The sequence below is a fragment of the Centruroides vittatus genome, unplaced genomic scaffold, assembly GCF_030686945.1.
Source record: "Centruroides vittatus isolate TY-2023 unplaced genomic scaffold, ASM3068694v2 contig_1031, whole genome shotgun sequence".
NCBI lineage: Eukaryota > Metazoa > Arthropoda > Arachnida > Scorpiones > Buthidae > Centruroides > Centruroides vittatus.
In genome coordinates, this window is record NW_027120669.1 from 1 (window position 1) to 26,586 (window position 26,586).

The following is a 26,586-nucleotide window of genomic DNA, read 5'->3' on the forward strand; positions in this document are numbered from 1 at the left end:
CTAATATTTTGATTTTATATATTTCATTTTCAAAAAAAATTTTTCACAAAAATTCATAGAAATAAATAAATATAAATATATATATCCTCTGTGCAAACTTCTTAAGGCTTAAAATTCTCTTCTGGTGGGGATTTGTGAAAATTTAACACACTCTTTAAACAGGTTTTTATAAAAAAAAAAAAAAAAGCATTTAAAGCAATGTCTATTAATTCTAGTTGACTTTTCACAATTTATGCTTTTTTGAACAAGTTTTGAATGTTGATATAAAGCTTGTTGGTGAAAATGAGCTACAAAGGCCAGATAAATTTGTCTTCGGTAATAGATAGGAGACCTCTGCTACAGATCAAAGCACAGTGATTTTTTTTAGCATCATCTCTGTGTTTTTGAAGATTTATTCCTCCACATTATTTTAAATTACAATATAGTAGCCCTTTGTTATATCACACTTGTCAGGAGACAAACAAAAAGTGTAATATAACCGAGTACTAAAAATTCTGGGCTTATACTAAACAGATTAAACATGGTATGGAATGGCTATCCTCTATTCTTTCATCAACTAGTGTTTCTGATATAAAATAAGTTTAGTTTTGCAATATTAAATTTTATTCGCTGGTTATATCGTATTAAACGTACCCATTGATAGCATGAACACCCATTTAGCTTTATTGTCTCTTTAACAGTGACATTTAAAGACAAATACTGTCGATATAAAAACAAAATATCAGTTGCAATTTTATTATACAGTACTATATTTCACAATAAATCACCTATTAAAAATTTGTGTAATTTATATTTCTCAATAAATATTATAAACACAGTAATTGAACATATAATAGAACATCAAAACTTATATAATTACAGAGTAAAAATTCTCTAAAAAAATAAAGTTACTACTGTATAAAAATTTTAGAACTTTCCGTTCAGAAATAAAGAAATCTTTCCTTACACATTACGCAGTGAATTCGAAATTTCACAGAAACTTTTAAACAAGTATTTAGAACCAATAAACAAACAACTTCTAATATCAAAAAGAAAGATAAATGATAATTGATCTGTCCATCTGTTTTGCTTATTTAGATCTTGATGAATTTATTGCTCCACCTGCAGTAGTAGTTTCAAGGACAATGCAATAAAATACAGTATTTTATTCTCACCAAAAAAGCAAGATATATCCGAATCCGTGATATAATGAGGGACGAGAGGCTACTGTACTTTCTTTTATTTTGCTATTGGTTATTTGTTTAAATAAAACATCTACTTCCTTATCATAGCCCAGTGGATCTATGACAAAAAAGTAAATGTTAAGTGATAAAAACCAGCATTAATAAAGGAATGTAGGAAAGGGTCACAATCAGGATGTTAGAACAACTCTATATTCATTGTATTTCCAAGCAATAACTCAAATGATACAGCTGACCTAAACAAAGGTTAGAAAATAATACTGGATAGATTGACATCACTCAGTTAATTAACAAGATAAAACTGATGTCAGTAGTACTTATGTTCAAATAATACTATGTATTTTATTATCAATAATAAATCATAGTATAATTTAAACCTCTTTTCTTTTTCATTTTCAAATTCTTAATGATTTTCTAAAAATTTTAAATACTTAAAAACAATAAATGTTCTAATTTGTTCCAAACTTTTTTTATAAACGTGTAACCATTCTTCAGCTTGAGTATTAAAAATATAACCTAATGTCACAAATTGTATGTTTAAAAGCTTAAAAACTAGCAATATTCTACAGACAGTTTATTCAAATATTATGTTCCATAACATATTTTAGAAGTCCACAAACTGTTTGTCTGAAGCTGACTAAAGGAGTTGAAAATGTTTCCAACAAATCTCATCTAGTTGTAAAATTTTTAATACATAGATTAGATAATTGTATTTAATATAAAAATTTATATATACTGTATATAAACAATTCTATGGTGTCAACATAGATTTCCAGCAATCAAGCTTCTCCTTTGTTCTCAATAAGACTCCCATGTGTGATACAATGTACTGATTCACACTTCGCATTTGGAAAGAATGGAAAAACTCAAAAAAAAATTTTTTTTTTGCAATTCTAAGATGCCATTAATTTTTAGAGATGTTTATGTTGAGAAAAAGTGCATCTTAGAATCTTAGTATTACCTTAGATTAAGAGTAGATGTGTGCCAATGTATGTCTATCTGGTAACCTAACATAAAAGATATGTTGTGCATGAAAATGTTCTTTTCTATGGTTAAACAAGATAGTGCTACATTTTGCAAAAATAACTGAGTTAATCTGCAGAACACCTAGCATATGCTTATGAGCACACTTTCAACCTTAGATCTATAGTTTAGTAAAAATCAAATTAAGTAATTCAGTATCATGATTTTGTATTATACTGTATATATATATAATTAATACTGTATAATGGAGATTCTTTTAATATAACAATTTGTTAATAAAAGTTTAGAAACTTATATTTCTTAATGTAAAAATAAATTAGCAGCAGCAGCAACAAATTTGAATTTATCATAAATTAACTTATTATAATTTAAAACTTTACAGAGCCTTAAAATAAAAACATCTTAGCTTATGATTATCATAAAATTTGATAAATTTTTCATAATTCTTAGAATAAAATTAAAAAGTTAAACTCCAATAGCCTTACTGTTTGCTATCTGGATCAGCATCAGCAAGTTTTTTCAGAACATTTATCTCCAACTTTGCTGCTTCTCTGTATTTTTCTACATTTTTGATTATTTTCAGAGCCACTGTAAGCTCCCTGAAAATTAAATAAATAATTACTATAAATTTAAACTATTTATTTCAGTTTAATAATTTATAAGAACCAATATAAAATTCCTAAAAAAATTACTATTATTTAAAAATATGTCATTGTAGCAATAAGAAAATTATATACTGATTAGAAGATTTAAACATATTTCAATCAAAATATTGTTCATATATTAACTTTTTTTAATTTAATAAGTTATTTTTATTTGAATTTAAAGTTTATAATGATATTTATTCATTATAATTATTGTATTTCATTTACAAAGTAACAAACTAAATTAAATATAGCTTCATTACACCATAAATTTATTTGTAGTTTGTTGCTGAAAAGGTTTATAAGAATCTTTTCAATTTTGGACTTTCTGAATCACATTTCTGTACCACTGGGCTAACCTTGAGAGAATTTCTTTCAACTAATTCTACAGCTACTCTGCTTCAAAAGCTTCTAAAAGCATGATCATTTTGCCTAAAAACTTTGACAATAGAGAATGAAAGTATTTACTACAATTATATAAACAAAATGCCAAAAGTCAGTCTTTTGATTTTTGTCAATGGCATAAAAAGATTTTAACTTGTCAGCCTTGTCTTGTATATTTCAAATATAGGATATGTTGACAACTTGGAAACACTGAATTTGAACAGTACTGCCATTTTTTCCCTTTATTAGTTGTTGCATGTTTATTGGATCATCAATTGAGGACATCATCATTACAGTACATCTGTTTTCATTTCACCCCTACAAGCTCATCTGAATCAACCAATCACATTTATCTCTCTGTAGTACAGTACACATTTTCAGTGCTAGTAATCTTTTGTGGTTGAATATTACTTTTCCACATGATGGTAACCCTACATTTTACAAATTACTTAATACAGATACACTTGTAAAGAAATTGTCAATATATATGTATAAATTTGAAAACCACAAATATAACCAATATTATCTGCCAATATCCAAATTTTATAAAAATATCTTCACTGGCTTTTGTGGCATATAATGCTTGAATCCAAATTCTATCCTTAATTTAAACTTTATCATACTTTCATCAATGCTCTGTTCTTTGATAGGTGCATAATTTTCTTCGAATGTCTTTAACAAATAATTAATTACAGGCCTAATTTTATGTAATTTATTATAATTAGTGTTCTCTTTACTTGATATTTATAAAATTACCATTTGTATGTATATTAGAATGAATTCTGCTAAAACTTTTCACTGACATCAGTGAGGAAATATAAATATCTCTTCTATATAAATATTTCTTTAAAAAGCTGGAACAACATACAATAAATAATAGCACACGTAGCCAAATATATGTATTCTTTTATTAAATTGAATGCTAGAAATTAAGGTAAGTAGTGATTTATTAAATATCTCTCAATTTGTTATGACAAATTGACAACTAACAGTTGCAATAATTATGTGGTTCTTTACATTCATAAGAATGTTTATTCCTAACAAAACTTCCTCTATAGTCTTAATATTCTTGAATGTTTTATTATTTTGGGTTTCATGCAGATTTATTTGGAATATAATGTTATCTATTAGTGTGCTCAAATAAGTAATACATATTCTAATTTATCATCATCATACAATTTTCTTAACACTCCAACATAGTCACTAAACATGGATGTAGACATAACGGCAGCACCATTTCCATTTGTAATTAGAATTAATGGAAAGGGCACATCATCAGCATGAACAGTTTTTTTTTATTTCTTTTATCACTATCACTTTCAGAATCTGTCAGTGGTTGAGATTATATGATAATACCCATCTTCTCACTTTATGAAAACTATTTTTTTGGCTTTGATACCAATCCAATGACATTGTTATTTTCTTTGCCACTTTCACTTTACTCGTCTGCTCAGAATCATCAGAAGGAATAGACTCAAATATATCATCATCATCATGCTTTTTTTTAAACATTTTAACATAAAATTTTATTCCTAAATATTTATAATGGTCACATATTTTAAGTTCTAAATTCTCATTCTTTTACTACTCTATACTAGATAAATTTATCTATTTAGCATTTAGCTTTATGATTTGACAGAGGCTTAAACCAAAACTATGGAAAGACTGTTACATTAGTAATCACATTTTATTCTATAACTTATCAAAAAAAACACACACATACACATGATGAAAGTGTAAATAAAAACAACTCCAAAATTATTACAGTAAAATTTCAATTATCTGAGATAATGTAGATTGGTGTTACCTTAAATAACCAAAAACATGATGGATGAAAATGGATGTGCATGATCATTTGAAAATAAAAATTATTAATATAAAAGATTTTAAGCCTCTTTATACATTAATTATTGATGAAATAAGCGAGAAAAGATAGCAGTTAATATGGTGAAGTTGTTATTAAATTCATTAATTCCTTCATGTTCATCAATTCTTAATTTTTTTTTACTTTGTTCATGAATAATAATCTATATAATGTTGTCAGTACTTCAATTTCAACTATACTCAGCCAGCTTTCTTTCATCTGTTTTTGATATTCTGTACATTTTGGCTCCACATAATATATAATATACTTCTTACAATATTCTATTTTCTTTTTAAGATTTTGGCATTCCACCATATTCCTTTCAGCCTTTTAAACTGCATTTTCTTGTTTTTTCCTGTTTCCTATTGCTCAATTATCCCTCCTGTCTTAGCTTAATTCCATTTATATATATTTGTAATGGTCACCTACTGAAAGTGCTACATTTTCCATTTTAATACTAATGCTATACTTCCCTCATACAAAATAGTGTTTTCCTCATACTCACAGATAAACCATACACACCTATATTGAAGTGCATTTAAGAGCTTATGCATTAGTTTCTTGAAATAACTAAAGAATGTTGTTTTTCAGCTAAACTTTAAAGCATAGTTTAATAAATATTGAATACAAAATTCTGTTTTCCACAAATATATAATGTCCAAAATAACTTCTACTATTGGTGCTATCAAAATGGCAGAATTTAAAGGTGGACAATAGAACAGTTGATAGCAAATTGTAAGCAGTCCCCAACTTACAATGGAATTCTATCATAAGTCATATATAAAGATATATTGTAATCAGTTACTGTGTGTATGCATGTTTAGATGTATTAAACTTCAAACTAACATTTATTACTATAATTTATTATTTGGTATTCTTATTAACACTAAATTGAATCATTTCTTTCAAAAGCATTTTTTAAAAATAAATTAAGTCCCTGAACTTAATAGACACATCTTGTGTATATACAGTATGTATAAAACATATACATAATACAATATAACCTCCAAATAGCAAACACCATCAGTACCAAGAATTTTATCTGTTATTCAGAGGTATAGTACATGCTGGTGGCTATACTGTATCTTAACCTGGTGATCATATAGTAAAGAATACAATGGATTATATATGATGTATTATTTATTTTTGCAGCTGTAAAAATCTTGTTTTTAATTAAATGTCATTCGAATGTCAAGTTACAAAGGCAATTTGCTATCCACTTCAAGGGGTAGAAAATATATTTGAAATTGTTACATTTAACAATTACATAAATGTCATTTATGATCTAAGTGACTTTTTACTAATACTAATAAAAATCAATACAGGGATTTGGCTGCTTTTTAGTTATCAGGTAACTGTAACACTTCGAACATTTTTATTTATTTTTTCCAGTAACTGATTTATAGTTTTTGGTATCATAAGCTTAATTCCAACAATAAGAAGTTTAATAACATTAATACACCTAACAATAAATGGTGATTGACAACTTAACCAGATAAAACTTCTCTAAAAGATAAAAAATATTGTTCCTTACAACCTGCCATCCTCCCTATTCTTATTTTAAGCCATCTTTATTTGACGCCTATGTTGTCTCAAAGCGTATTTGAGCTGATTCTTTTCACTTAAAATATTCCATACATAATTAATTTTTTCAGAATATTGAAGGCAGAACATTATGTTTTTGTAAGGTTGGCTATGGACAACGGTGTCTGTTATTTAGAGGTAAATATAACAAATGTCCTATTTAACGGGTATGGGGATTGTAAAATTGTCTATTAATTAGAGGTATCTGCAATTCAAAAGTATCTGTTAATGAACGTTTCACTATAACAGAGTTATCCAGCATTGTCCAGATATAGAATGTAGAATATTTTTAAAAAACTTTTGAATATGAATGCATTTCATCAAATAAATTTTTGTCATTGCTTGATTTCACCCTCCTTTTTAGAGTATTTTGATTTTTTTCAGATTTCTACTTTGGTGAGATAAATACATATATCAAAGTTATATGAAAAGCTTAAAATACTAATCTATCATAAGATAGAATGTTTGATTCATAGGATTTTTTTAATAAAGACTGTTTCCAGACAGAACTATTTTTGTTGCAATCATCATATATTTCTGATTTTTCAACTTCAGGTTCAAATTTACCATCTGCATTTGACCTCTTATGAAAATATAATTTTCATTAACGACTTTCTTAGTAACCAGTTTCTTATTGGATTTTGAATAACTAATAAGATCTCAAAGTTAATACACTACAGATTTGAACTTGCTACCTCTAACAGTTACAACCTCAAAATCCTCAAGTTGTTTTCTCACAAGTGGATTTGATTAGTAATTGGAAATCAATCATATTTTGAGGCAAATAGATTGAACCAAAAGTTCAAGCCTACTATTCTTAAAAATGCAAAATATGTCTTATACTCTCTATTGAGATTCTGCTCACTAGTACTCCAAACAGAAGAAAAATGTTGCAATCTACTTGGTCAGGCATGAGCTGCATGCAGGTATGAGATTGGCAGGGAAGAAATTGATGTTTTTCAATCCCTTGCATCCAATCTCCCTAAACAACAAGATAATCCAAAACATACAATTTTTTTTTATAATTTCCTTATTAAACCAGACAGAAAATGAAGTGAAGATTCAAACTCAGCACCTGTGCATACCCTCTTTTACATATTTTGTACTTTTTCATATGTTATTGAGTAACTCACTAATTCAATGATACAATTTCACTGGTCACATACAAAAGAGGCTTCTTGCAAATAACAAATAAATTTTATTCAACAAAATGTAGTTGCTGGCCTCCTCTTTCATGAAAAGATGATCTTTGAAAAGTTTCATTGCTTTTGCTCAAACTGTATTCCAAATGCATAAAAAATAAAAACAAACATTATACATATGTATATGCATATATATATATATATATATATATATATCTATACACACACACCACATCATCCCTGTTATGCATATGAAAAATGTATTAAAGACAAAATTTTTATAACAGTATTTTATTTCTTCAAATAAAAAAAAATTAATTTCTTAATAATTATATAAAATAACCCAATTTCTTGACAGATGTATCAACTAGTACTCAAGTTTCAGTATTAACATTTTGCCAAATAATAACAAGAAATACAAAGGCAATGTTCCAACAATACTAGCTGGCATCTTAAGTGTTTTCCTTTTTATCCAAGCCATGTTCTGATTTATTATTATACATATAGTGCTTTTCTAAAGTTAGCACTGACTTCAACAGATTATTTTCTTTGAAACATTTTTACATTGATTTGAATAATTGCTATTAAAGTTGATATAAATCCTATGCTTTATAATTTATCTATATATGCTTTACATAAATTTTGTTAAAACAATATAAAGTTTCTTCATTACAATTAAAATCTAACTGTAATAAAGAATACTACTTTAAATAAATATTCAAATTAAAAATAACTCAACTCTCTAATTAAATAATAACCACATAAAAATGAATGTAAGTTTTCCTTATATTTGGTTGGAAAAATATATTTATATTTCATTATTTTAAGTCCAAATCAATAAATGCCAAAAATTTTTCTAAACAAAAACATTATCTACTTCTCTCAAAATACCTATTACAGATAAATTACTGTAAAAATGTTTAGTTTCTCTATCTAGGTTATTTTTATTTCTTAGCACCAATCAGTTGCTACTAAAAATAAATACATACAATGCAGCTAATGTGTATTATAATGCTAAAATTAAAAACAAAACTTCACCTAGAAGTCATACATATAAAAGTTTATTCCACAATTTAATAAGATTAAAATTTTTTAATAATAATGATACAATATTGTTTTTATTTTATTATATAAAGCAATTCTAAGCCAAAAAATTAGTGAAAAAATCCTATAATGAAATTTCAAAAAATCTAAAAAAAATGAATATATATTTATTTATTTAATCTGTTTAAAAGTATTTAACTTCCATTTTTCTTAGATCAGAATTTTAAAAAGAATCTTTATTCATATAATTAATAGTTAATAAATATTTTAACTGTAAGGATATTAATATCTTTTTTGAAACAAGAATAATGACAAATTTATTGCTTAAATCAAACATCCTAATTTCAAATAATAACTTAATATATTACCATAAATTGAACAATTTATGATCTATTGAATATGACTTTCAAAAATGTTATTTTATATTATATTCTTCCCATATTTATATTTTGTATTGAATTTAAAGCCAAAGTAGATTATAATGAATTATTAAAAAGTTTGTTAAAATATGAAAAGTTTGATTATTGATTTTTGTATTTTCTACCTTTCTATTACAGATTTATTATTTTATTACATCAACTTTCAGAGTCTATAGCTACATTTATTTTAAATTCTAGACTTAAATGATTTATTTAATTCAAAAGATATAAATTTTGGATTTCTACATAAGAATAAAATAAATTTATGAAAATTTTGATAATGATTACTAACAAATTTCAATAAATAATTTTCTTAAAAATTCAATTATATATAAGTAATTGGAAAATTATAGTAACATTAAATTATAAACATTAAAATACTTACGAGCAAAGATCAACAGCTTTTGCTACTTTACCAAATGTACCCTCACCGAGGGTAGCAATTGATTTTATCTGGAAAAAATTCATCTAAATTGAAATGCTTAAACTTTCTGTAAAAACAGAAAATTTTGAATTATTGTTTTAAATGTAATTCTATTCTTTTAAAATTTTATACACGATAATTTATGTAAAATTTAATTTAATACTGAAACGTTAATTTAAAATTTTTACTAGAAAATTACTTTTTCAAATTTAAGTGCAAAATAAATTATTTAACTGTATTTTTAAGTATTAACTATTATAAGAATCTTCTTTACTAGAAAAAATAAAATTAGTTTTTCTAAAAAGTGCGTTATAGTAACCAAAACTATCACATTTTGAATTAAATGCCTATTATTAAATTGATCTCCTATAAAGTGGGAGGTGTCATTAAACTTATTATTTTACGAAAAGATGAGTACATCGGTCTTGGAGGATGTCCCCGTGCCTATAGATCAGATGCCCGTCTTCATCATCCTCCACACTTGGGGGGCGGGAAGAAGTATGTTCATTTGGAGACTGTAGCAGCAATTTCATTCCCAGGATATTCACCACCAACACCATTCGTCCATCCCAGGCCCAGCAGTTTCAGGCACGTGACATATTTTCAGAGACGGAACAGCAGATTTCAGATTGCACGAGACGTATTCATTCACGAGGATTACAGCCATTTTTCACCATTCATGGCACGGGGCGATGGCACGCACATAATAAATGACACAAACAAGGGAGGCATGGTCGTGTGAACAAGAGCAGATTGTGCAAAAGCAATAATTCAAATAATCCAAAAAAAATAAATAAAAAAAAATTAACATGTGCAAATTTTGTTAACCCTAATAACTTATTTTAATCTATGCATTTGTGAATCATTTAATTATTTATAAATTACTTAAAAATATAACAGACTAAATGAAATTTTAGTTAAATCTTATTTAATAAATTAAAAGAAAATTTGCACATATTAAGATAAAAATTTTATAATTTAAAAATATTAATACTCATACAGTGATTGCAAAATATTAAATTAAATTTAATCATTAAAAAATATTTGCAAAGAAATTTTTAAATATTTATTTAATAATTTTAAAATTAAACAAATTCAGCATAGTAAAATTAAATTTTATTAGATTACCTGAATTTAAGTGCTTACAAACAAAAAATTCTAATACTTACGTATGGTACAAAATGTCCCATTATACAAGTTACACTTAAAGTTTTAACAATTATACAAAAAAAAAAATCAAAATAATTTTTGCATGCAATAAGACTCAAGACCAAAAATAAAATTAAGATAAATCACCAATAAAACATAAGGCAATCACACACCACACGCACACAATACTCAGGCACGCTTTAAACTACGGATCAAATTCTCGCACAGACACACAGTTAAATTTAGACAGTGGCAGACGCACTACGCAGCAAGTGAGAGGCAACAGAAGTACAGAGGCCGGAAGGACTGGCTTTACACTATGGATGGGTATCTCATCGCTGTTTTGAACTTTCAGACGGGAAGAAAAACGTTGTAAAAAGTTAGAACAAGATCGAAGCATGTCGTCAGCAGTATAACCGCTAGGATCGTCATCCGCATACATAATCACAATGAATATAACATTTTCACACCTAATAGAGAAACTTTTACCATCACGAAATAAGCTGACATGTAAAATGGTTACTGGGCAAATGATAACCGAAAAAGTTTAACTACGACATACCACGTCATTCTGGCAGGCAGTCATTTCTAATAGGCTGCCAAGAAACACAGCACCCCAAAATAGAACGGGATACATCTACAGGTTCCACACTAAATATTAGTTCATTACTTCGAAAAAAAATTTTTTTTTATTCGAAAGGTAACGTATTAATAATTTTCTCGATTGAATCCGACTTTTCTTTTGACATTATAAATTCTTCTCACTTTAAAAATCATTTTCGATCTAAGAAATCTTAGTTCTAAAAAAAGAATTCGCAAATCTGACTTATAAACAACAGCGAGCTAAAATTATATCACATCTGTCAATTAAACAACTATATTTTGAAAGCTGACGCTGAGCACTAAATAACGCTAATTCAAGAACGATACTGTTTTATCCATCTGCCACTGTATATGACAACAAATAATTTAACTGACTACAAATTTCTAACGCCACAACTTTTTCGGACAAAACTGCCAACTAAAAATTAACGTCTTACCTTTTATTTTGAAAAGAACAATTTAAAACCAGACGGACAAAACATTATTTAAAAAAAAAAATTAATTGTATACATATATTAACATATATAGTATATAAAAATTCAAAAAGTGCAAATTAGCAATCACTGAATGAGTAAAAATTTCAAATAACTGGTTTAAAAAAAAATATCAATAAATTACGAATAAGTTTATTAGAAAAAAAAATACATACTGTTTAATAACTTTAAAAAACTGAATAAAAAAATTTATACGAACCCTCCTGGCAAATAACGAAATTTTAATGGAGGGCAGAGTTTTCCTTACAGGAGGGGATTGACCTACCCTGGTTTCCTTACTTCGGGAACGTCGCCGACGATAATTATGATGATGATGATGCCGACGACGTTTACGACGATTGCGACGCCAACTTTCGCTTGCAATGTGTGAATGATAGCTGGAATCAGCGCTGTCCGAAGAGGCACTGACATGACGATGCCTGCGATGACGATACTGTCGGTCCCTAGTTCGAACGGTTTCTTTATGATTATTTTCACTGAAATGAAATTACGTCCAATTAGCACGAAGACTGGAGAAGATAGGCGCAAGATCTGAACCTGCTACCACGAGCTACCTGATCTTTCGATTCTTGCCCCAGTCACCTGTAGAACAACATAATACTAGTCCCATTGTCATCATTGCAGTACCCGTCGATCGTCATTACTTTATATTCTAACCAAAATAATATTGCTACAACATATCCTCAACAAATACATCCGTTGTCGCACCCGGAAGGATAAGCAGCCTACTTCCAGTAAAATTCCTTCATTACTTTTACTATTGATGTTATCACCAAACAAAACTATATCTAGCAAAGATATTTTCATAAAGCAAGGTTTTAGACTTTTAATTAAGACCAAAGTTTTTTTTTTCTATATACAATCTACAGAATGGCTCATTTTATTATCAATTAATATTCACGTAGACGTTAGATCGGCTATACAAAATATAAAAATTTGCGTAGACGATCTAATTTATCAAATATTTACATTACCAAAATGAATATCTAACCTATGTTTTTATGCATTTTTGTCCAGAATTTTCACTTTATTTAAAATAAACAGCACCGTTAAATCCATTAAATTACTGAAACATTTTTAAATTTATGAAGATAAATGTTTGTCGACAAGAAACGAATTGAACATAATATAGTAATTGTCGATTAATCAAATCAATCAAACTCTAAAACGTTTCGGTCCTTAAAAAAATAAAATCACTACGGATTTATAAAATTTGCAAATCGTGTAATCATTAAAATAAAGACTTTTTAAAAAACTAATATTAAGAAAGAAAAAAATCTCGATGTTCTAAACATAAAATACTAAAAATAGCGTCGAATCGAATCAAGAGAAAGTAAGGACTTCTAGAGTGAGTGACTAGAAGGTCACACATTATATTGACGCACGGTACTAAAATTATGGCAAGATTTACACGCTAAATAACATTTTTAAATTAACATGATAGGTCGATATGCATATATATAAAATGGCAAATTTTCGAATTTTCTTCTGAAAATTTCTAGTAAATAGAATATTCTAGTAAAGTTCATCCTCCTTTAAAGTTTTGAACTACATTTAAACAAAGTTGGCCTCGTTTCACTTTCGTCGGTAAATAGTCAAAAGCATTACTCATATGGGTAGTCGGTATAACTCAGTCTATCTATCTTTAGTTATGATTACTTAAAACTCAAAACACTGTTTCGAAAAGAAAATTTAAAAAAAAAACACCATCACCACCAAACAATATTTTATCCGAATTTTATTAAAAGAATTCTAATTTCTCAAATCTTAATTGGATAGCTGACAATTTGAACTAGCGTTGAAAATAACTTCGTATTTACATCAAGAGATATTAATAATTATTAAATAACTGTGAAATAGAATAAATTAGCTTAATTACTTAACAACTCTAAATGAATATTAAGCTATATCATATATAATTTAACAAAGATACAGTACTAGAAAATTTTCTTTTATTGAGATTTTGACAAATTGCTAATTTAAGGGAAAGTATAGTTATGATTTAAATAAATATAAAGCTATCATTAGTCTTACATATAGTCTTAATTTATTTGGTACAACTAATTATATACTGTAAGATATAAACTTTTGAATCATTAATAAATTGAAGCGAAATAATCATATAAGAAAACATGCTTTAGGTTAAACTGAAGAGGATAAGATAACATCTACTTGACTCATACAGAAGCAACACTTTAAAAGCAATATACAAGACAAAAATACATAGATGAGCCAGGGGAACGAAATTGTAATTTCAACCTTTTTTCCTCCGAAACGAACCAAATTTTAAACATTTCCTGATCTTTTTCATAAACGAACAGTTCAAGAAAATCCGAAGTAACTTCAAAGAATATCCAAAATAGTGCGTCATATTCTATTTTCGATATAGTAACTTAAACTGTTAACCATGAACTTTTAAGAAACTGATTCTAATTTTATGCTGCTTTTAAAGTTAATAAAAACTATTTTTATAATTTGCATTACATAAACGATAGCAACGCTTCAAGATTTTAACGTGATTTATATGAAAATATTCCAGAAAATGTAGGATATGCAAAATATTTTCTTGGTAAACATTAATGAAAAAACTTGTCTATTTTTAACCATAAGACATAACCTTTTAAATTAAAAGGCCATCGAAACTTAAACTTTGATATTCTAATATTTAATTCATTCAAAATACAACTTAATCATTTTCCGTAATTACTGGCTAAAATGAAAAAAATATTACTCATAATTTTAATTTAAGAACATACTGAAATAACAACTAAATTCGTAAAATTAAAACACCGTAAACAACAAAATTAGAGAGAAAATAGAACATTAATATAGCTTTTTTTAATGAAACATTTAAATACTTTTTCAAGATACTAGAAATATATCAGAAAGTTTAAAAGTTCATGTAAAAGCATCATTCACATCAATTTGCTACTTTTTCTAAATTCAAAAATTATTTTCTCATTTTGATTTTATGCACCATTTAGACTAAAATTATAAGCTATCTTTTTATAGTTATTAACAAAAAAAAAAAACTAGCATAAAAATCGATCTATATTCATATAAATTATTAAAATTTTTACAAAACTACACTATTTTCTTTCTCGAACTTCAATGAAATTATTGAGGAAAAATGCTGTCTTAATTTAAGATTTATACCTACGAATTAGTTTTCTAAATTTTGCTTCAATATTTGAATGAAAAACGAGTAAATTTAACAAATTATTATAAATTGCTGATTTTGTCTTAATATTGATTTAATTTATATAATTATAAAATCTTGTTTGAATAATCAATAAAAATGTTACCATTCAAAATATTTGTAACATTTATAATTATTTATAATTTTTAGAGGTAAATATCAATTTACATAACAAATTAAGAGATGGTAATTATTATATGAACCGAAAACTGATAAACTGCATCGCTAAGTTGTAATTAAAAATAAGAATAGATATATAATTATATTTACAGTAATACTTCATTTTTAGAGTAGTTCATTAACACCCGCGCTTAATTTAAGGATGTGAGAAGTGACTAAGATGGACTCGAAAAAATTAACAGAATATTTTCATAAACATTTTTTATAAATTCGGAAATTTGTCTTTAAATAACAGTTATAAATACAATAAATTATTTCAATTCGAATACAATCTATTTATTTGATTGAATTACAAAAAACGAATGCCGCACAATTCATAATACTATACTATACTTGATTGTATTTTGTTAAATTACCCATTTTAAAAATTATTTTTATATACTAAAATTTTGATATTCCGAGAAAATTGCAGACACTGCAAATAGTTACGAAAATTTATAATAATAAATAAATAAATTTATACAAACATAACAGCACATTTAACTGATGAAATAAAGGACGAGAGAATGTTAATTTTCAAGAACATTACAAAGCATATTTCACAATCCCTTCTGCGATATGGAGGATAAGTGGATGTGGATCGGCATCCTAACAGGAAATTCACTTCTAAAGTCATTTCACAATTTCGTACAATTGCGCCGATAATTTTCCACAACTGATTTGAAACCGGATTTTCTATTTCAAGATGTATGTTCAAAATCCAGTTCGAAATCTACAAGCATTCCATCCAATTTGATGCCAGTAAAATCATGATTTCGGTAACGTGGCTTCCCGCAACAAACAATTTTGTATACATTAATATTTCAGTAGTCAAAGATATGAGACAATAACGGATAAAATATATAATGTATATTTTTTGTATATCATATAATAAATATATAATATAAAAAAAAAATAAAGAAATAAAATAAAAAATAAACTTAATAAATCGAAAAACGTACACACACTATCCATTTACAAAAACAAAGAAAACATTTAATACAGATTAATGGATTCAAATTTATTTAGATGGTTACCGGAAATCCCTAGTGTGCATGCGCTGAGATAAAAATTTGCCAAAGATTTATGCATAAGAAGTAAACTTATAATTGACAAATTTACACGATATAAACGAGTCGCAGTTACTGTTACGTTTAAACTTAATTTTATAGTTTCGATTTTAAATATAAATATTTTATAAAGATTTTGTGCGAAGTTGATTGTTTTCCACAGCTGTCACTTTTCCCTATTAGATTTTAACCAGTCAGCTATCGTGTATTTCCGCCAACGGGAAAACTAGAGAATGCGCTAATTAGATTGTAAAACAGATGCGAAAAGTAAAATGTTTTATTTTTTGTTGAATTACGTGGATTTTCACCTTTTTGATGGTGAAACAAAGTTTAAAGAAAAAGATTTAAAAATTCGACCAGTAATGCTTTACCTAAAAATCTATAATGGTATTCATATATAATTTATAAAGTAGAACACAAATTTAATCTAATAATTCGATTTTTGATATTTTCAGTCGATAGTTCAGAATTTTTCTTAGAAAACTGAGAATTAAATATCTTGGTTTAAATACCATATAATTTTCTGTAATCATGCACTACAGTTATAATTGTTAATTTTTCAAATCTTTTGCTAACTGAAATGAGTCTTAGGAAAATACACCCTTTTTTGTTTCTCTCAAAGAATTGAGTTAATTTGTATTGAATTTCAGCCAATCCCTAAAAAAGCCTAGCATATCAATACTGTATAAAGATTCTGATTTATCAATTGTAAATCCAAATTATAAATAGGTAGATCATATATCATAGATTCAACTGGGGATAATTTCAGAATCAGTGAAAATGGGATATAAAACTGATTGAACTTTGGCTATTTTTAAAATTTATTTATTGATCTATAAACTATATTCTTGATAGTATATTGACATGTTAATCTGATCTATTCAATTGATTCTACAACCAAATATTAAAAGCAAGCAAAACTGGGAAAATCTAGTCACCTTAACAATAAAAGAAGCATTGGAAAATTCTAACATTCAAACTAGTTAAATTTTCGAACATTGATATTTCAACTTAATCACAATCCTTTTTCCAAAAATTTCTGAATATCATCTGCTTAGTCATACTATTATTTTATGTTATTAACATAAAATAATAGTGTAACTAAGCAGATTGAGAACCACTATTGAGAACCATTGATCAAGAATACTGACCTTAACTTTAAAGTAATATTCTAGAACAGAGGTTCTCAATGGGGACATGGACTATTTCAGGAAAGCCACATCAAAAAAGACAATTGGAGAGTCATAGGAACTGCCAGGTGGCCACCAGAGCTATAATAAGATAATACTAATTAGCAAAGTAGCTGGTGAAAGAATTAGTTTTTTCCTATTTTGTACAAATTAAGTATCACATTACAGCCCTAACTGAAAATCCAATAAGAGAAACAATTGAGGACAGAAAATTTATGATAAAAAGTTTAGATCTGCTAGAAATGAAAGTTCTGGAATGTGTGGTGGATCTATTTGAAGTAAATATGTTAATATGGATCTAGGACTACAAGAATATCTGATAGATCTGTTACGTGATTCAATAAGCAAGCAAGGTCGGGAACAACAGACAATTTTGAATTAGTGAAAAAATTGAAAATAAATTCCCTAAGCCAAAGCTAGGGCAAAGACAAGCCAAAGACAAGGCAAAAAAATTTTTTTTTAAATGTTTTCCAAGTTCCTATTTTATTGAATCGGGTTTTAGTATTTTATATTTTATGGAAATATAACTTATTCCCATAAGTTTTGTGAAAATTTTTTATATGTTTATTATATACAGTGGAACCTTGCTTAATGAGTGTTTCGCATAAGTGATGAGGAGAGAGGAAGTCCTGGATTGTGCACATGCTTCATCATGCTATTATCTGTGATTTTTTTGTTTTCTGCAAATTGAATTCACATTCCAGGTTGGTTAATTCCATGCTAGAAGAAAAGATGAAGATTCATGCTCCTTAACAATGTATATTGTATAATTTTCTTTGAATAAACATTATATGTAAAATACCATATTTACTTGTGTATAAGACAAGGTGTAACTTTAAAAATAAAAAAAAGAAAATTAGATTTATTAATACAATTCTATTATTATTTCATTTAATCACAAATAAATTATCATCAAATACATGTATTGAGGCAAACAACCATGTTTTCTCAATGCTATCATCTTTTGTCCACTCAGACTCATCCTCCAAAGCTTTGTTACAATTCTCCTCTTTTTCACTCTTACTCCACAAAGGATCGTCCTATGATCTGTCGAGTGAATTTAAAATTCAGTATTTCCTAAATGACTGACTGCTATCAGCTTTTGAAGATTGCTTTTCCATGCACCTGATACCCATGTAGCAAAACCAAAAGATTATAATGCACTTGACAGGAAAAAAGTTTATTTTTAATAATTCAGAATTTACAAATATTCATTGAAAATACCAATTTAACAAATATGAAATAACTACATTTATAATCATTGCTAAGTGACTAGCAATTTTCGGATCATCTCTTTAAAAGTGACATTCACCTTGATCTCGATAACACACTGCTATAATGGCAGCATTAACTATACATGGTTCACAAAAATTATTGCAAAAACGCAAAGGATCCTTCACTCATGGATATAGAACCTAGGTTTTTGAAGCAGTGAAAAATAAATAAAAACCTCATCTTATACACAACTAAATACGGTGTTTGAGTTTTTTTTTTTTTCCAGCATTGAACACACTATCATATTTTACATCAATTTCTATGGGAAAAATTGTTTTGCTTAACGAGTGTTTCACATTACAAGTAAGATTCTGGAATGAATTATGCTCTTTAAGTAAGGTTCAACTGTATAAATATATTAATGGTATCTATTTGTTAAAAACTTAACTAAGGATATGTTACAAAATCAATAGTTCTTGCATCATTCTACTCAAGCAGCTGTGCACAAGACATCGTAGTGGATTCTACCATGGATACATGCAGCAAGCAAATTTTTACTAGTGTAACAATATTGAAGTCAATAGCTATTGTTAATTAACTACATATACTTTAAAATCATTTGATAGCATGAACAGTCATTGTAAAAAAATAATGTCTCTCATTATATAGAACATTATAAAATAAACACACAGTCTTTCTCAATGTTACATTAAATTTTTTCTAGAATATCTGTTCTGAACTCCATGAGGACTGATAATGATATTACTGATTTTACCAACACTGACACTGAATTATAGAAATAACCCATCATCTTGCTTTTTGTTTTTTACTTTGATCATGAATTTCATCACAAATTTAGATATCCCATGAAAAGAATAGTCTATCTCAAAGATCCATATTTTGAGGATATTACATTTGCTGGAAAAAATGAGAACATGTCTCCAAAAATATGATTGTTAATTTGGAAATGGCAATAAGTAAAAAACAAAAGGCAGGTCAAAGATGCTTAATGAAACATAGTTGTTGGACATCACCATATTCAGAATGTATAGCAGTTTATCTTTGTAGGAAATGCTCATAAGTTTATGAAAGAAGTAGTGCAAAAACTAAACATGTTTCATCATTACACACTGTAAAAAAATCCTTAGTGCCATTTACCAAGATTGTACTACCACTGACAAAATTCTGCAATCTTTTTACAGGCTATAGGATGACATGCTGGAACACAAGTTGTACTTTACTGGACAGCTACAATCTTAAGACTGCAAAGAGGAGGAAACCATCTGGAGAAACAGACTACTTAAAATATGTTGCAAAATATTCAAAAAATATCTGCAGAATGTAACTATTATATGAGATCAAAATCATTTGAAAAACGTTTGTTGCCCAATATGACCAATGGCAAAGACAGACCTGTCACATAATTGGCTTCCAATACATTGATTTTGTGATTTGATACCTTCCCATTTATGAAAAAATTTGATTTCTTAATAAAAATAAAATATAGTTTTATTACAAAATTTTAATTATTATAAATTATTAAACCTTTTCTCTCATATTATCATAAATAATAATGAATGTAATCAAAATCATAATGATAAGTAATGTTAAGATTGTTAGTTGTGTATGTAGATATATGGTAAAAATCTGGCAAAATCAAAATAAAATGGATCTTTATGTTTATTAACTTGAAGGTTAACCAATACTAAACAATTATAGAAGACTGGATAAAAAAGATGGTTGTGTATTCTGAAATAGCATGAATTCACTTGGGAAAAAATGTAAGAAATAGTATAAATTTCAGAGTTAAATAATCAAAATTAGGAATTCTTTTGCCAAAAATTTTACCTTTATAGTAGTAAGAAAAAACAAAAATATTGGTTTGATATAAAAAATATAGCAAATTTTTGCTATAAACATATAATTCCTACTTGATAATTCAATATTTTGCATAAGCAAGATCATATAAAAATTATTAACAAACAGTAACTAAATCATTCAGAAAAATTTTCAAAAATGGAATATTCATTAAAATTATAAAATAATTCACAATTAAAATATGGTCAAAATGTCCAATTCAAAAATACTTGAATCCTATTATTGAGCTCAATAGGATTAATAAATTAACACCATTTTTAAACCTTTAATTTTGGTAACATTTAATACAATATCAAATTAATGCTTTTGATCTTACCCAAAATCTGCTTCAGGTTCTTTAACAAATTGTGTTCCAAAAACGGAATGCTTGGAATCAAATGTTTTTAAATGCGTTAACATTTAAAAATTTTGGAACATAAACTAGAAGATATCATTATATTAATAAATTAACATTTCATATATGACATTTTAATATTTATTGATTTTCCCCCTCAATAATAATCAATAGGAAATTCAAATTTAAGAAATTTTAATTTTTTATTTACGTTAAAATTTGATTTATCTTAATTAAAGTTAATCATGCTTTCAGTATTAGATGATGTTAAAGACTAAAAATTTATTCTGAAGACAATTCAAACTATATTTTAACAACACTTAATCAAAAATGCAAATGTTGATTACTCTTATTTTAAAAGTAAATTCATAAAAAGTACACAATTTAATCTAAACAGTAAAATTTTATTTAAACTTTCACGAAAAATGCTTTAATTTTAAAATTTGTATTTTGATAATTTGTTCAACTTTATGTACTCTTCAATTAAGACCCTGTATTCCATGTAACCACATATTTCCTCAAGATATTTTATTATTCAAAACCTATATACAGTAGAGCATCGATTATCCGACTCAATTGGGGACGGGTTGGTCGGATAACTGAAAAGTCGGATAACCGAAAAGTATGAAAAAATACATTATTAGTATAGTGTATTAGGCCTGGTTTAAATACTAGCCTCCCTTTCATGGTCGAGCCAGTGCTGCCAGCTAAAACGTGCAAAAATTTAACAAAAATAATATTAAAGTAGCCAAGACATAACCAAATATTGTAGCGCCACATCACTAGTGGACATTTGAATTTGCTGACTAGAACGCGGTCGGTTAACCGATAAGTCGGTTAATCGGGGGTCGGATAATCGATGCTTTACTGTATATTGTATATATGTTTATTACATTATACTGTATTTATTCGCATCCAAGACAAGGTTTTTATCCATTTTTCACTGCTTCAAAAACCTAGGTCATCCTATACACGCAAGCAAAGGATTCTTTTCATTTTTGTATGATTTTTGTAAACTGTGTACTTGCATTTTTTACTGGATTCTCACCTTATGGTGTTTAAAAACAAAAGTATTTTATCTAGCTCGTTTGAATCGTTCTTGTGTATTGTCAGGAGTAAAGATGAATAGCAATAGGAAAAGCAAAGCTTTTGAATCAAATTTCAAAATTACACAAGAGCCTGATATAAGTTTTAATTCATTCCCACATGAAAACAGATGATTATTTGGAAATCAGAATTCGAAGAAACTCATAAGTGTAATTGATGAAAAGTGGATTCGACTGTTAAGAATTGTCAAAATAAGGTTCCTGATCGTCTGGCTTTACATGAACAAACTATGTTATCGATTTTACAAGATTTTTCCTTAAAATTTAAAATGCCAGTAATTTTTGTGGGACAATGTGTGCATTTATGTTCATTTGATATTTTATTTGTTATTAGATGAAATAAAATTAGATTTATTAATACAATCTAATTTTCTTTATTTTGATCTTTAAAGTCACACCTCGTCCTATATGAGAGGTCGTCTTATATTCGAGTAAATATGGTATATTATATAACGCAAATAATTATTTAATTGCAATTTTGTTTAATATGTAACATATATACAGTCAATTAATGGTAAATCCATAATCATTAGATTTGTACTGGATAATTACCAAATAATTTTTTGTGTACAAAATCTTCCAATTGCAAAGTTCTGACTTTATTAATGTACATATAAAAATATTTTAATAAATGAAATGATATTACATCTAATAATAATTACATTTTCCATTTGTTACTAGCATTAACAAAAAATTTTAGTAAATAGTCAAAAGTACTGGTTGAACTTACAATAATGAAAAAATTATAAATTTGTTCTAAATTCTTATCATTTTATATATAAAAAAACAACAAAATAAAGTTGATATACATTTTACTTTTACAAAGAGTAGATAAGTAAAAAAAAACACCTAGAAAATATATAATATAGTGTCTGTTGTTTTCTTGTGATTTAACTTCAAGTATTTGCAGTATGACAACTGATAAGTTCAAACTATAACAATTTTATTATTGTATTTACTCGTCTAAAAATAACAACTTAAACTCTAAAGAATAAATGTTTCAAAACCACAAAAATGAAATTGAATCAATATACCTTACTGACGAAAAGAAATCTATCTTCGAAATTCTCAAGAACTTTATTAAATTCCACACACTTTAAATAAATCACTAGAGTTAATTATTTCAGTAATAATAAAATTAACACATTTCTAAATTATAATGAGTTATAACAACAAATTTAAATTAGTCGCCCAATTAACACTACATTATTCGACAAAAGAAACGAGCTTGTAACTTAGCTTTAAGAACAAGTTAAAAAATATAATTTAACAAAACTCGGCTAAGCCATTCTCGAAACGATATTTAATCTTTTTACAAGAATAAAAATGTTCGGGGAAAAAAAAAAATCATCTTTGAACCAACCTGCACCTAAAGACCAATTTTACTTGTTACTAGTAAACAGGGTCTTTCTCATTCTATCTCGAGAGGGTTCCTGGAATACGCTTCCTGGAAACATTATCTACAGTTCAACTAGACTAAGGAAATGTGGAAATGTCACTGCATACATCCAATTCGTAGATAGTCGCCAGTAGTCGGTTTCTATTCGAAAAGGCATCATCGATCGACAGGAGGAAAAGATAACATAGTCACTGCTGCCATCTTTTGCGAAGTCACGTCTTTACTAGATTTAACTTTTTCAAAGTATTTACCAAAAAAACTTGCGTGAAAAATGATCTCTCACAAGATAGAATATATTCTATGGAACAGCTGTCTAATAAAATATAGATGTACGAAAATTTTACAGAAAAAAAAAATTTATAATTCTGAATGATATATTGACGAGAACAAAGAAGTCTACGCAGCTTAACGGACTACACATAAAAAACAGTTCCGCTATTAAATTCGTCTAATATATTTATAAACATTATACAAGGAATTTATATTGTTATAAATACAGAAAGAAATGAAGATTAGAAAAATTAAAATTTACATATATAAAATGTTTAAATGCGTCGTTGAGTGAACAATAAACACAATGCATACAATTATATTTTTCGAAAATTCAACTATAAATAACTTCTTTTAAGTGATTTTTTTTTAAACAAATTCCTGTCATCAAAACAGAACGAGATTAAATTGCTTGACGTCATCTGGAACTTCAAGATCGACTCCACCCACTGAATCGGAATCCGTGACATTTAGCTCCTCAATGGCGAATGAAGGGCATCTGTATCTCTACGTCTATTCACTTCATTAGATTTCAGTAATATTGTTTTAAAAAGTTAGAGTTATTATATTCAATAGAATAATAAAGTTTTGAAGTTCCCTTAATTAATACGTAAACAGTTCATAAGTTTCATAAGATTTTCTTCCTTTACTTATTACAATATACTTTATTGCACGTACAATAAATAAACCAATGAGAATTGTTTCTTGTCTTAGGGATTTAATTTGTAAAATACTTTGAAAAAAATTAAACGAGCTAATTTATTAACAGAATACTGTATTTAGTGTATAAATAGTCAAACTCCTTTAACCATCAAAATGAATAATACATACTATGCATTTCTAATTAAATATAAAATATCGAAATGAGATTTATTGCTAACACTATATTTTATAGTAGTTATAAATATGAAATACTTCTACCCAACGCGGACGAAAAGTTAGCATTTATTAAAAAATTACTATTTTAGGTTTTCTTAGTGGTTGTAATGCTTTAAAAAATTATTTATATCTCAGCTTCATCTATTATGCTTTATTTACGATGTTAATTAGAGAGGAGTGAAAATCTCCTTTATAATTAAAAACATTTGTTGCGCAAAACAGTTACTGTAAACTTTGATTTATCTTTTGATTTTAAAAGCAGCAAAAAACAGTATTCACTTTATTTATTCAATTACTTTCGATATGCACAGTACAATTATAGTTATTGCTATTGTTTTAATTAAAATTATCAAATCAAACAGTTTATAATAAACAACTTCTATCATCTCTACAAATCAATTTTAGCGTTATCATCCGGAATCAAATTGTTTTCAGTATGCAATTTCATTAAGTTAGCTTCGTTGTGTCGCAGAATTTGTTTATAAATTTATCTACGCATCTAAGCATAATTACGGAGATTAATAAAAGACGACAGAGATCGTATTTCTAATCTAGAAAAACTGTTAGAGATTTTAATTCTTCCACACCAGCTAAACCTTCATATCTTGTACAAAGATCACACTATTAGGAAACTTGAAACCAGACTAAAGAACCGTCTATAAATCTACATAAACCGGATATAGAACTTGCTTGCTAATCGGACGCAGACAAAAGTTTCATTCGCCAACATCTAGGAAACAAACTGCAAGTCATGCATTGGCTTCTTAAATGGGTAATTATTCGAAACAAACAAAATACCACATTAAATACATAAACTCTCCCTCTCTTACTCCGAAATTTCTTTGAAAATAACAGACTGATTTTTTAATTTTATCTATTAAGATTCTATAACGATAAACTATTAAATAAAGCACGAGACCATATTTATGCGAAATAAATACTGACTGCCGACTAATCATGCTAACAAAAAATTTTTTTCATTAATATTAATTGATGAATAATACTATTTTAATATTTACTAATATAACGGAATTAAGAAAAGCAAGCTTTATTATTGATATAATGTATTATATTTTTTCGAAATAATATAGTAACGTCAATTTATTTTAAAAAGTAATTTGTTAATTATCTAATAATGTATAAATTTAACAATTCGACAATATAAGAAAATTAATCGATTATATCACTTGGAGAGCAGGTTATTAACAATATATATATATATATAAACGTAATAATCTCTCGACCAAATATATCTGAAAAATATCCACCATATTTTATAAAATATTTCATACGGAGATAACATTCCTTTTACTAGAATTTTCAGCGAAAATTGTAATCACCGTTAAATTTTGTAATCTGTAAAACTGAGTCCGACCCCTTTTATTTGTTGTTTTTAATAAATACAAAATTATTCTAAAAATCACAATATATTCAGTTTGGAAAAAATACTTTCAATTTAGATGTCATTTCTTTGTTGCTATGGATCAATTTGGAAGACAATTGTTTATCTCAATTATCACTACTCCTCAAAATAATGGTGACTGTATTCTCAAGCAAATATTTAGATCTTTCATGAAAGCTTTTATTGCGAGCAAATATCATATCAGTCAACAGAAAGACTGAGCTACCTTCTTTGGTTTAGAAAGACAACAGAAAAAATTAGAATAAAGATTAAGAAGCAAACTGGAGCTTTGTTATTAAGTCAGAGCAATGGAAATATTCCAATATCAAAGCTTTATCAAATTCCATAAACATGCAAAGTTATATCCATTATATAATAGAGTCCATAATTGAGTATCTATCTTTCGACTAAACTTTTGTTACTCTCTAAATATTTAGTTCAATAATAGTTTATTAGACATTATATTTAGTTCTGTTCTAAATATATATATATATTTTATTTATTTATTGTTATTTATTTATTGCATATACAAAAGTTAATGTTATAAGACAATTGAATTCCCGTCTCCA

The 26,586-nt window shown here is 26.9% G+C and overlaps 1 protein-coding gene across 1 annotated transcript in view; it reads right to left on the reverse strand.

The window, feature by feature from the left end:
* Positions 1-2,628: 2,628 nt before the first annotated feature.
* LOC136990833 (dual specificity protein kinase CLK2-like) overlaps positions 2,629-26,586 on the reverse strand; it is a 56,706-nt gene continuing 32,748 nt past the window's right edge. The window contains exons 3-5 of the mRNA XM_067289282.1: positions 12,116-12,392; positions 9,632-10,185; positions 2,629-2,764 (exon numbers count right to left, since the gene is read on the reverse strand). Of these exons, the coding sequence (XP_067145383.1) occupies positions 10,066-10,185; positions 12,116-12,392 (397 nt within the window). The 3' untranslated portion in view covers positions 2,629-2,764; positions 9,632-10,065. The remainder of the gene's footprint in view (positions 2,765-9,631; positions 10,186-12,115; positions 12,393-26,586) is intronic.